At 42.9% G+C, this 14,002-nt stretch overlaps 1 protein-coding gene across 5 annotated transcripts in view; it reads left to right on the top strand.

Moving 5' to 3' along the window:
- Window positions 1–14,002, top strand: part of SNTG1 (syntrophin gamma 1) — a 536,067-nt gene that overhangs the window by 510,319 nt on the left and 11,746 nt on the right. For 4 of the 5 annotated variants that reach the window (XM_045008056.1, XM_045008059.1, XM_045008061.1 and 1 more), the window contains 2 exons: window positions 12,942–13,052; window positions 13,387–13,519. In XM_045008056.1, the coding sequence (XP_044863991.1) occupies window positions 12,942–13,052; window positions 13,387–13,519 (244 nt within the window). The remainder of the gene's footprint in view (window positions 1–12,941; window positions 13,053–13,386; window positions 13,520–14,002) is intronic. The other variant, XM_045008057.1, reaches the window with a different exon arrangement.

Raw genomic sequence — 14,002 nt, 5'->3', positions numbered from 1 at the left:
TTGGTAGCAGTGTGAAATTGAGTAGGAACCAAATTTTGATCCTAGTCAGTTCCAGACTACTGCTAGCAATATGGACAGAGTGTCACTTCACAGGAATGCAATCTCTCTCAATTTCATATGGGAAGAAGCAGTGTGTTGTCAAATTAATGCACATCCCAGATGCCCAAGCTACCAATTACTTTTATCCTTGACAGGAAGGACCCATAGGACAGATGTATCTAACACTGATTAGGTTTAAGTTGGTAACAGTACCACTTATGGTACTGAGCGGACAAATAATATTAGTTTAAAAAGAATCTTAACTGCAACTGAGAATAATTCTATGTTTTACTTTGTCTTCAAAAGCTGTAAGAAGCATGCTTTAATAATTCAAAGTACTGAATGAGACTAAATGTAATTAAAAAGTACAGGTAAGTCTTTTGAAGGTATATTGTCTAAACCAAAAAATAGAACTGATTTATAGAGACTAATATTTAAAAATATAGCGTCCAATTTTGCATCCTTAAATAATAAGCCTGTTCTATAGCATTTGTAGGCACAGTCTGGAAATTAGTTGTCTAATGATTGTAAAATCCTGACATATAACTTTGATTGTTTCCATGTACAAAATTGGAGGCCAAATGAGGCCATTGTTATTATGTGTTGCATTAATGAAAGGGAGTGTTGAAATTGCTGTTGTGGGTGTATTTTAGTTTATATATCTACAGTAGAACACTTCATAATATAGGGCCAAAATCTGAAGTGTGTACCCCTATGATTCATTTCCAAAAAATGTGTTTACCCTGGAAACTGGTATTTGCATTCTTAGATTAGGTAGGTAGTTACTTAATTACCCATTTGCACATTGAATTGCTATGCCTGATTTACATGTGCAAATACTACTTTACAGGCTCAGTTAGTGCACATTTTTTTTCAGATACAATGCAGGATTCTTGTAAGGTCTAATGTGATAGAGAAGAGGGAGGACTGCTGTAATGAATATAAAGTTAGTCCTTTCTGGAAACTACTAGACAATTTAGAATTTTCTCTTACTCTCTAGCTCTCAGCCAGACTAAGCATAGCTTTTGCTTCCTTGCATCGTTAGGGAGGACTTTTCTGAGACCTGGCCTGGATCAAAGAGTCATGAAAGGAGCTATTGATTAGTTTACACACTCATGTTGTATAATCTGGCTAGGAGTATGTTAAGTAAATGAAACACAAACAGACCTGATTATTCTGAGTTTTTTGGGGAATTCATATTTCTCTGGATTTAAAAAAAAAAGCCTTAATAGTCATGAAACCATGACGGATTACTTATTATTTTCTGATATTGCAAGCAGAACAAACTAATTTTAACTGTACCATTGGAAGAATGTAATACCTCCTCAGAAACTCACATTTTGTAATACAAGAATGTGAAATTACTGCAATAAGTAAAAAAATGCCATATGACTCAGATATAACTGAGACCTTTTTCTAAGCATTGTTGAAGAACGTATCTTCTAGAATTAGAATGAGATAAGGAATGTAGCTTTCCTCAATTTGTGTGATTGTGAGGAATCTTGCAAAAATACCACAGAGGCTGGAAGCACTAGCTTTCCTTGGTGCTTTGATAGTGTACCTATTAAACAAATATACAACCAGTGAAAAGTGGTGGGTGAATTATAACAATGTTACACTGGCAGGACATAACAGGCAACACTGTTACAAAAAATATAAGGACACGCCACCAGAAAAGTAGATTGGTTCATGAATAAGACCACCCAAATATGCTGGGAGAACCTGCTTCAATATAAGGAAAAAAATATCATTGCACATTCCTAGTGGTCACTTGCCACCTCACACTAGAACTTATATGGGTTATCAAACAATTACAACCCATACTTATGAGGACCACATCCTGAAAGAAATGTTTCCTGAACCCCCTCTTCTGAACTTCACACCATCCCCCAGCCTTGCCAAGCTCATTGTCAAAAGCACGTTCCCCACAGACCAGGACACACCAACTCATGGTGGCACCAGACCCTGCCAAAACAACAGATGCAAAACCTGCACACATATCACCACTGCTGTGATGATCAATATCCCTTGCAACACACCTTTCAAGAACCATGGACCCTACACATGCCTATCACAACATGTGGTGTACCTTATCTAGTGCATCAAATGTGCTGGCAACAACTATATGGATGAAACCGGACAATCACTATGCTTTCAAATAAACTAATTGAAAAATGATAAAAGATAAAAAATACCCTATAATTCATGGAGAAACTCTTCACAAAACAATTACCAATTACCAAAGGAAACCAGCACAGCACTTTCAAGAAACAAAACTAAGCACTTAAATTCATAACTCTGCTGGGCACTAAAAACCATGGACTTAATGGAGACATTGGTTTCATTGCCCATTACAACAACTTGCAACAGCCTGCTGCCTACTCCATTGTCCTATGACTGCAGAAGTGTTTAAGTTTTCCTAGAGTGGCTCAAGAGCATGAGTACCAACCTCAGAGGAGACTGTTAAGAAGGGTAGAAACCCCAAATTGGTTGTGAGTTGCAGACTTAGATTTGATAGATGGTCCCTTATGCCAAGAATCACAATATTCAAGTTACTCACAGTCCCAATGGACCAGTCATTTACCCTAGGTCAATTGCACCTTAGATCTCACACCAAAGACAATGCTTGTGTAATAAACTATTTAAAGGTTTATTAACTAGAAATACAAAATAAAAGTTATTTACAAGGTTAAAGCATGTAAACACATGTACACACAAATAAGTTCCAATCTTAAGTTTCAAAAAGTAATAGACGCTTTTATGATAAACAAGCTTTATATGTCCTTTACAACTACCCCAGGCCAAGCACCACGAGGGTGGGAGGGGGAAAGGGGGTTTGCTTATGCTTAGTAACCCTGGCCCCTCAGAATGAAGCAGCATAAAAGATTCAGTTTATCCTTGTTATGGCTTTTTATTCCTTTCCCCCTTTGGCTTAAGTTGCAAATTCAGCTTTTGGGAGGAATTCGCTTGCAGGGCTCCTTTTTGAGGGTAAGGGAGCAAACAATAGTCTCTTGTCCTCTGATGTTCCACAATAGCATAGCGGGTATTGATGGGCCTTCTTTTGGAAACTAGTATTTCACACTCATTAACGCTCCTCCCCTGTCTTACAGTTTACAGGGCAAACACTTATATATTACCTTATAACACACGATACAGATACTATAAGTGAGATTAATGCATGCAACAACTTACAAGCATTTAATAAAGTCTAAACACAGTCTTATAATTCTAATACCTATTTTAACAATACCAACACACCCATGAGCCAGACTATATGTTGTCAGCATTCAGTTGAGACCTAGGGGCCTTGGCATGAGCTGGCACCCCGTCTGCCAGCGTCACAGTGTTAATTACTCACTTTATTGTGAGTCATCTCCTACAATGTGTGTGATCCCCTTTATGCTTAACAATCTGTCCCACTTTGTATTTAGCTTGAACACTCTGGTTTCATTCTCCAGACCTGAAGCAGAGTTCTGTGAAGCTTAAAATCTTGTCCCTTCCACCAACAGAATATAAGACACACAAATGCTAAATGGTAAATTATAATAAATTATTTCTTAATTAAAGTGTTGGGGTGAAATCCTGTTCCAATTGAAATCAATGGCAAAATTCCTATCCACTTAATTGACTATAGGATTTCACTTTTTGGCATTTCCAAACTACCACAATGTATTACCATTTCAGAATATGTCTTCTGTCTAGTTGCCAGGTGCCTCTTTTGTTTAGTTGCTTGGATTATGTTCCAGTATTTATTGAGGCTAAAGTTCTGAAATTATGCTATACCATTAGTGATAAAGCTCTAGAGCTATTTGAATAAGACATGGAAAAGGAGTTGCAGCATTTGTTTAATATGTTAAATCTAATATCAGATTTATTTGTTCAGTGGAATTATCTGTCATAATATATATTTCTTTAAGAACTGGTTAACTTTGTCAGGTTTTCTGAATATCCAGAGTTTTGTGAATGTGGCCAGAACATTCATCTCAGAGTGGGAAGATATTTTATGATTGGGTTGTTGATTTGAAAAAGTATTTTAAATACTTTTCTGTAATCAAGTCTGTTAGAGTGAAACATGCTATAATGTTCCTAAAATGTGTACTTACTTTTGCTTATGCACAGTTTTTGTAGATTCATACAAAGGCATTGCCTTTTATTAATGTCTTGTTAAATAAAGGACCCCCCCCACACACACAGACCAGAACTGTCCATAGAGTACCTAGCAAAATAGCACCCCAACTTCCTTGAGGTTTGTAGTCACTACTATTGTACTTATAAGTAATAACAATAGAGTTGGGAATAATTTATACATCAGATTTAGACCCTCTTTCTATTTGTGAACAGACTTCAATTTTTACAAATGTATTTATTATTCAAAATTTGACTAATGGCTTATGCAGACATATTTCAGCCTATGTTTCACTCATGAACAATAGTTTGAGTAATCTGTATACTAGATTTCCTATTTGATATGTGTGATTGATGGCCTAAGTCACATGGTATAGTTTGTTTCCTTACCAAATGACTTCTAAATCCAAAAAAGCTATCAAGATGATCATGGGGTGCACTTTTGATGTGAAGCCTCATTAGAATTTGTACAAGTATTTATGTATCAATATATAGCCATGTGAATGTTCACATTTTCACAAACATTTTTGCAAACAAAACTTGCTTCATGTGAATGTCTGTGAAAAATGAATAAAATGTGGGAAAAGCCATCAAAAGCAAATTGATTGCTTTTGTGTTCGTGAATCCTTTTTTGCAATATTTGTGAAGATTCTATCCCTTACTACATAGGATGAGTAAGGCCTGGTCTACACTAGGACTTTAATTCGAATTTAGCAGCGTTAATTCGAACTAACCGCTCAACCGTCCACACCAGGAAGCCATTTAATTCGAACTAGAGGGCTCTTTAGTTCGAATTTGGTACTCCACCCCGGCAGGTGGAGTAACGCTAAATTCGACATGGCTAGCTCGAATTAGGCTAGGTGTGGATGCAAATCGAACTTAGTAGCTCCGGGAGCTATCCCACAGTGCACCACTCTGTTGACGCTCTGGACAGCAGTCGGAGCTTGGATTCTCTGACCAGCCACACAGGAAATGACCCGGGAAAATTTGAATTCATTTTCCTGTCTGGGCACTTTGAATCTGACCTCCTGGCTGGACATCGGGGCGAGCTCCACAGCACCTGCCACGATGCAGAGCTCTCCAGCAGAGGAGTCCGGGCAATCCCAGAATAGAAAGAGGTCCCCAGCATGGACTGACCGGGAAGTCATGGATCTGATCGCTGTGTGGGGCGAGGAGTCTGTGCTCTCGGAGCTGCGCTCCAGCAAGCGGAATGCAAAGACCTTCGAGAAGGTCTCGAAAGCCATGAAAGACAAAGGATACAGCCGGGATGCGATGCAGTGCCGCGTGAAAGTCAAGGACCTAAGACAAGAGTATCAAAAAGTCAGAGCGGCAAACGGACGCTCCGGAGCCAAGCCCCAGACATGCCGCTTCTATGAGGCACTGCATGCCATTCTCGGTGGGTCTGCCACCACTGCCCCACCAGTGACCATGGACTCCGAGGACGGAATAGTGTACCGGGTCAGTTCCTCCTCGATGTTCGCCGATGGGGAAGATGAGGAATGGTCTTTGGAGGACGGCGCAGGTGACAGCGAACCCACTCCCGCTTTCCCTGACAGCCAGGATCTCTTCATCACCCTCACAGAGATCCCCTACCAACCCTCCCCTGCCGTTAACCCGGACTCAGAATCAGGGGAAGGATCAGGCGGTAAGTGCTATAGACGTGTAAACATTTATTTTTTATAAAATATGTATGTAAAAAATAGAAACACTATATAAAAAATTGTACATATTAAACTATACGAAAAGTAGGTCCACACAAAGAGGGATTGAAAAAAAATCCTCTGGCGACAATTCAACGAAGGTGTCATACAGTTCCTCGAAAAGCCTCCGCAGGAGGTTTCTTGGGAGAGGTGCCTTGTTGGGCGCTCCGTTGAAGCAAACTCTTCCTTGCCAGGACATCCGGATATACAGAGGGATCATCGCCTCCACGAGCATTGCTGCATATGGTCCTAGTTGGTGCAGCGCTTCCCTTAGCATCCTCTCTTTCTGGGCACGGGTGACCCGCCTCAGGGTGATCTCGTTCTGGAAATACTGCATCTAAGTAGGGCAATTAGTGTATCGTTACTATTGTTAATGGTTTAAAATTAGGTTGCATAACAATGACCCTCGCCTAACAGCCACGTGCTAGAGGCCACAGAGAACAAGCATACATTGATCTTTCCCGTGCACTGGCGGGAGGGGCTGCAAAAGGCTCATCCTTTCTGCTTTCCACATTGCCTTTAGCAGGAGAGCACAGCTATCCACTACCTGATAAGCATTATCTACTGTAAGGCTTACCAGGACTGTCTGCAAGACGGATTCAGCTGTCTCTCCCCGCTTGTCCACTCTCCTGTGCAATGGCGCCGCCAATGAGAGCGTACTCCGAAATCTCGAACTAGTTCTGAGATCTCGCGAGACTTGGTGCCCTGTATAGTCTTGCTCTCTTAAACTGACTTGACTGTGTTCACTGTCAAGAAACCTGTATTTGGTCAAGGAAATCACTTACTTTTTTGCATCACACAGCTTCGGCTCTTTCCCGGACTGCCCCGGCATCCCCCTCGCAGAGGCTGGCTCAGATTAGACGGCGAAAGAAAAAGACTAGGGACGAGATGTTCCAGGAACTGATGGCCAGCTCCAGAGCAGAGGAGGCAGAGCAGAGACAGTGGAGGGAGACCCTGTGTCAGCAGCATCGCACACACATCGAACGGGAGGCTAGGTGGCGGCAGGAAGACCAGCAGGCGACTCAAACGCTGCTTGGTCTAATGAGGGAGCAAACGGACACGCTCCGGCGCCTTGTAGATGTTCTGCAGGACCGCAGGCAGGAGGAGAGAGCCCCCCTGCACTGCATCTGCAACCGCCCTCCAACGCCAAGAAGTCCTGTCCCCCCCTCACCCAAAGTAACAAGAAGGAGGGGCGGTAGGGGCCGTGAGAACTGTCACTGCACCGCAGCAGAGCGCTAATGTACAAGACACCTCTCGCGCTCTAAATTTGTAGAAGTTCTTCCCTTACAGGATCACCCAGTCCCAAATCCAAGTTTCAACCCCACACTGTGTATAACATTATTAAAAGCGGTTTGCTGTTACTCACTGTTTCCGTCACATTTCTCGTGTCAGAAGACTTTGTGTGTAGGGGGGGGGATTTTTAATTGCAATGCATAGCCCATATTACCAGGGTACAGACTTGGGGGCAGGGTCAACTGCAGGGCACGCACAGACTGCAGTCACTAGTCACCAGGGTCAGTCTGTGTGGTGTATGCTGCCCCGGGTGATTCGTTGATGTGTATGCTTGTCCAGGGTCCTGGCGCCTGCCATCCCCGAATGTAAAGGCAGGCTTCCCTTACGATGCACTTCGACCGTAGCCACGAGCCTCTCCGCTGCCCTGAGCCCCAAAAAGAGCCCTCATCCAGGGACAGATACTCACCCTTCCCCCACACCCCTCACCCCTTCCAACGCCCAAACCCACAGCCCACAGCCGTCATGCAAACCCCTATCCAAAGACGGCACCCCTCGCCCCTTCCTGCAAACCCACCCATTCCTGCAAACCCACCCCTACATGCACAACCACTGTAAACCGTCCCCCACCCCACAGACCTATGTAGGAGCAGGAGGCTGTCCATCCTGTATTGGACAAGCGGTCTGTACATCAGTGCACACTGAACCCAGCACAGTATGCTTCCATGTTTCAACCCAGGAACAGAAATGCAAAGTCAATGAAAGATTTATTATTAATTACTGTTACATGTCATTAGTTTTAAAATGTGCTTTGGAAGTGGGGGAAACTTGGAGAACCGGGTTTGTGAGCTCAGATCTAACTCGACACATACAGACACAGGCCCATGATCAGGCTCTCTTAAAATCAAGTGGACAGTCACAGGTTACCCTGCTCTGCAAGGAAACTAGCTTTCAAAGCCTCCCGGATGCACAGCGCTTCCCGCTGGGATATTCTCTCGGCACGGGTGTCTGGCTGATCGTAAACAGCAGCCAGGCGATTTGCCTCAACCTCCCATCCGGCAAAAAAGGTCTCGCCCTTGCTCTCACAGAGATTGTGGAGCACACAGCAAGCAGCAATAACTACGGGGATATTCTTTTCGCTGATGTCCGAGCGAGTCAGTAAGCTCCGCCATCTCCCCTTGAGACGTCCGAAAGCACACTCCACCACCATTCTGCACTTGCTCAGCTGGTAGTTGAAGAGTTCCTTCTCACTGTCCAAGGCGCCTGTATAGGGCTTCATGAGCCAGGGCATTAGCGGGTAGGCCGGGTCCCCGAGGATCACTGTAGGCATCTGCACATCCCCTACCGTTATTTTGTGGTCCGGGAAGAAAGTACCTGCCTGGAGGCGTTTGAAGAGACCAGAGTTCCTGAACACACGCGCGTCATGAACCTTGCCCGCCCACCTGACGAAGATGTTGGTAAAACGTCCCCTATGGTCCACCAGTGCTTGCAGCACCATTGAAAAGTAGCCCTTTCGGTTAATGTACTCGCTGGCCTGGTGGGCTGGTGCCAGGATAGGGATGTGAGTCCCATCTATAGCCCCACCGCAGTTTGGGAATCCCATCGCGGCGAAGCCATCTATGACGACCTGGACGTTTCCCAGGGTCACTACCTTTGAGAGCAGTTGCTCAACGATTGCGTGGGCTACTTGAATCACAGCAACCCCCACGGTAGATTTGCCCACGCCAAAGTGGTTCGCTACTGACCGGTAGCTGTCTGGCGTGGCAAGTTTCCAGAGGGCTATGGCCACTCGCTTCTGCACACTCAGGGCTGCTCGCATCCGTGTGTCCTGGCGCTTCAGGGCAGGGGACAGCAAGTCACACAGTTCAAGGAAAGTGCCCTTACGCATCCTGAAGTTCCGCAGCCACTGTGATTCATCCCAGACCTGCAGCACTATGCGGTCCCACCAGTCCGTGCTTGTTTCCCGGGCCCAGAATCGCCGTTCCACACCATGAACTTGACCCATTGCCACCATGATCTCCACGGCGCAGCGTACCCTGCTTTGTGAGAGGTCTGTGCCACCCTGTGACTTCCTGTCCTCACCGCGCTGCCGGAGCCTCCTCGCCCGATTTCTCAGCAGCTGACTGTGGAAGAGGTGGACGATAAGGTGCGAGGAGTTGACAACGGCCATAAGTGCAGTGATGATCGCAGCGGGCTCCATGATCGCAGGGCTGTGGCGTACGCGCTGTAACTGACAAGAGAAGGGCGCGATCAGATTTCCCGCCGGCGCTTTCAGGGAGGGAGGGCGTGATTGACGGTTCAATGACGACAGTATCCCAAAACCGCCCTCGACACATTTTTTCCCCCAGCAGGCATTGCGAGCTCTACCCAGCATTCCAATGGGCAGCGGGGACTGCGGGAACTGTGGGATAGCTTCCCACAGTGCACCGCTTCGAAAGTCGACGCCGGCCCCGTGAATGTGGACTCAGAAATTCGAATTAGTGTATTTAGTATGGATACACAAATTCGACTTCATAAGGTCGAATCCACAAATTCGAACTAAGTTGATTCGAAATAGTCTTGTAGTGTAGACAAGGCCTAAGATATGATTGCCTCTATTCAATGTTTTTTTTGTTCTGTTTTGTTTTTTAACTTTCAGTTCTAGGAATTATATTCAAAATCCTGATAGAAGAACAAATGAAATCTCATTGTGACCACATTGTCCGGCTATGCCAAAAGACAGACAGGAGGCACTGGATGTGGTTTTAAATGGGCTGAAACTTTATTCTTAAATATGTGGAAGTACCCTGCAGATAAAACTGTGCAGTGCAGGTGGTTCCATATACCTTTCCATATTCCTGGGGAGCGGCTGTCAGCCTTTCCCCTTTCCAATCCTGGTCCCATACCTCCTGCTGCTGAGACCCCCACCATTCCTCCTTGTATAAGGGTTAAGGGGAGTTAGAAAAAGTGGAGTTGACTTCCTCCCATACCACGTGTAGGAGCCCTGAACCATCTTTCTCCTCCCCTTTAAAGGATGCATCATTTAAATTCTTTACCAATTAATTGTATCTGATCACCATATCCATTCCATACAGAGAACCTGCACTAGACATCTGCCACAAACGTATATAATGAGTTGCAGCATTATAGCCAAACTCCCTTCCCCCATCCATATCTCACCAGGTCCGTAACTCACTCTAGGGAAGGCAAAAAGCCAACCTCGCCTCGACCAATGTAGCAGTGAAGGCAAATTCCTTCCCAAAGCCCCAAGAAAAGGGGCAACTAGTATCATGCCTGTGGCGTATAATGACAAACGCTGGTAATTTGACTATGCCAATGGGTGGGAGGCTGAGTGCTGCTAGTCTGGTCTGGGTTAAATAGGACTTTACTGGAACTGTCCTGGGTATAATCCCGCCCTTTGTCTGGTCAGCTGGGGAGGAAAGGGACAGCTTCCCCTCCCTCCCAACCTATTCTAGCTGTGCATCTTTCTGTCTCTTTACCTGGAATCCAGCAATCCTCTCTGGGTGGGCAGAGGCCTTAAATGGGGGCAATGACTCCCTTCCTAGCAGCCTGCTGGACAAGCCCCATCCCTGCAGTTAAATGGGGCAACTCACTTTCTCTGTCCAGCTAGACCAAGGGTCCCATGGCTTAATGTGCTGTGAGAACATTCTGGCCACTAGAAGTCTTTTGTCCCTTCATTGCTATGGCCCCTAGTACAGAAAAGTACTTAAGCAGATGTCTGATTTGAAGTATGACTACCCATGTGCTTAAATCAAGTGTGTGTTTAAGTACTTTTCTGAATCAGGGTATGATTTGGTATGACCAGCATTCTCTGTTCAGATAAGTGCAAGGACTGGACTAGTAGGAGTGATGCAGGCAGAGAATGAGGCAAATTGACAGATCTAGACTGTTCTCAGTGGTACCTGATGACAGAACAAGGAGTAATGGTCTCAAGTTGCGGTGGGGGAGGTTTAGGTTGGATATTAGGAAAAACTTTTTCACTCAGAGAGTGGTGAAGCACTGGAATGGGTTACCTAGGGAGGCGGTGGAATCTCCTTCCTTAGAGGTTTTTAAGGTCAGGCTTGACAAAGCCCTGGCTGGGATGATTTAGTTGGGAATTGGTCCTGCTTTGAGCAGGGGGTTGGACTAGATGACCTCCTGAGGTCCCTTCCAACCCTGATATTCTATGATTCTATGACAGAGCTGTATTGGGAAGTTTCTGAGTACCACAATGCTATTGATCCTTCACTTTCATTATCACCAATTTCATCTAATTTTTAAAGTTAAAAATGTCATTTTTAACAGTCGCAAGGTAAAATTTTTGCTTAGTCCATTTGAAATTAAACCGATTACCTATGTATCCAGAAGTCTGTGCTTCATGCTGGCTGTTGCTCATTAGATATGTATACTGTCTTTAGGGGAAGTAAGCTCCCCCCCCAAAAAAGGGAAAAAAAGTTTACAAAATTCTGAGCTATCAAAAGGTTAACATTTATTTTCTGTAGCAATTGGCAGCAAAAATAAGGATCTAAATGAGCACTGAGATAACATTTTTAGCACTTTTCTGTATTTTCCCCTACAGCATAGAGGCATTTATTTAAGAAAATTATTCAGTTTGAGATTCCAATGGAAACAGTGCAGTGCTAATGAAGGCAAAAGAAGAGGAAGAAGCAGAAGATGAATCTAATGAAGACAGCACTGTGAATGTAAACAAATTTGGTAGATATGCAGATTTTTTTAGTGCAGGAACTAGAAAGAATTCAGCTGATAGCAGCCAGTAGTCGTGTGAAGTCATACATACAAGATGCACAATGATCATCCCTAATGTTCCTTAATAGTTTTGCTCATCATTTACATTTCACCAAGACACATTTCTTGTCCATCTTACTTACACATAAAATGTGATATTGACTGTAGGCTGTATATTGATTCCAGGCTGATGGGTGTGATGCTCTGTAACGTTACTGGTTACTGAAATGCAACAGACTCTAGGTACAATATTCCTATATATTCTTCAGAAGATACATTTCTATTCATTGGTAACAGTGACTGTTTACTGCTTTTCTATTTAGTTGATAACCTTATTACAAAATTCATAGTGGAGTGGGAAACGTTGTCATATATTGTCATCTTTTAATATTTGGAGCTGCTATCACATTAAAGGCTCAATCCTGGAAGGGGCGGAGCATTCTGGTCCCAGTTCAGCAAGCATTTCAACACATGGTTAATGTTCAGCAAGTAATTAAACTCATTGACTCTTAACTACTTACACTGAAGCATGTGCATTAAGTGCTCAATTGGACCAAAGACAATCACTTTCCATGAGTAAATGCTAACTGTACAGTGTCGTTTTTATCTGTATTGTTTTATTTTTACTTTTTAAAATACACACTTTATTTTTTTAGTTCATATAAATACAGACTCACACACATGACTGGATACCTTCTTCTATGGAAATAAATAAATAAGTAAATCAGTACATTAATTAAAATAAAATAAAATAAAGTAAAGTAATTCGTGACAAATTAGCACTTAAAAGATGGAGTCTGACTTATCCTCAAGGGAAAAGGCTTTTATTTTTTGACATTACAGTGAATTAAGTTACCCTTTCTTTGTTAACTAGGGTTGAATAAAGCTAAAGGGGTTTCAAAGAACGTTTCACAAATGCAGTCTGACTGATCTGAATCAGACACTGCCAAATTATAATACATCCATATAATCAAAGGGACTTCAGGCTAGATGACACTACATTGGTTTAATTATGTACCATAGGCAGGTTAAAAAATTACCTAGGAGGAAGATCCTCGGTTTCTAATACACTTCTCTATATTAACTATGTTGACCTTTCTGTGTATGTTTTGTTTCCTTTAGGCTGTGCTTTGGAGGTACAAGTTTTCCCAGCTTAAAGGATCTTCAGATGATGGCAAGAGTAAAATCAAATTTTTGTTCCAAAATCCAGATACTAAGCAGATTGAAGCAAAGGTAATAATAATAATAATTAATAAAAAATTCATTGTATTATAAAGTGAGAAGTACATTAAAACTGGTTGACAATAAAACAACCAGGGAATGAGAGAATTAAGGTCAGTCTAATTTACTGATGCTGAGAGGGTGTTCAGATTAATGTGATGTGTGAAATTAGGTAAATAAGTGAAAACACAGTAGATACTAAGCAGAAGTGTGTGAATAGGATGCACAGTGCAATTGGTTAGTTAGGAATTTTAGTATGTTAAAAGAGGGGGATTTAATCTTTTATTTAAATTAAATAAATATGTAAGTTTTGTGCATGATAGTCAGCTTACTTTTTTTATCACAGAAAGAGAGAAAGCCAAGAGGCATGTCTCATCATCTTGAACTGGTGTGTTCCCCATTTTACCGTATCTTCATGCTACTCTTCATGAGCAGCAGCAATAATGTGCATTATGTTCCAAAGTACATGTGGACCAAAGGTAGTGATGGGCTAAAAACGCTTTGAACTCTCTCGGGGTGAAAGATATAGGGTGGCTTCTAATCACCATATACAAGCTTGTCATTACAGTTCTGGATCCATGTCAGATTCAAAATTCAGAGGGGTCTGCTTTCCAGATCTGGTTTTGATTCAAAGAAAATGCATGGACATAGTAATACCTGTGAGACTTCTGCATAGGTTGGTAGATGCCTTGGAAGAATAAATCATATCACAAGATTTGTACCATCCCAAATAGTCTAACCCTTGTAGGATGAACTGATCTCACAAGAATTCTATTAGTTAGAATTGCCTTTGAATCTGAAACCAAACTGTGATTTGAATGGGAATCTCAAAATCTAATGTATATCTAAATTGTATCCAAACAGCACTTAATTGAATGTCTCTATGCAGACACCATGCTGTGGTGCAGCACCACTAAAGCCAGTGGAGTTTCATCCTGCTATGCTAGAGGTGAATTTGCAAA

The sequence above is a fragment of the Mauremys mutica genome, chromosome 2 (genome assembly GCF_020497125.1).
Source record: "Mauremys mutica isolate MM-2020 ecotype Southern chromosome 2, ASM2049712v1, whole genome shotgun sequence".
NCBI lineage: Eukaryota > Metazoa > Chordata > Testudines > Geoemydidae > Mauremys > Mauremys mutica.
Note: the sequence above shows the minus strand (reverse complement) of the source record. Positions and strands in the feature narration are given on the sequence as shown.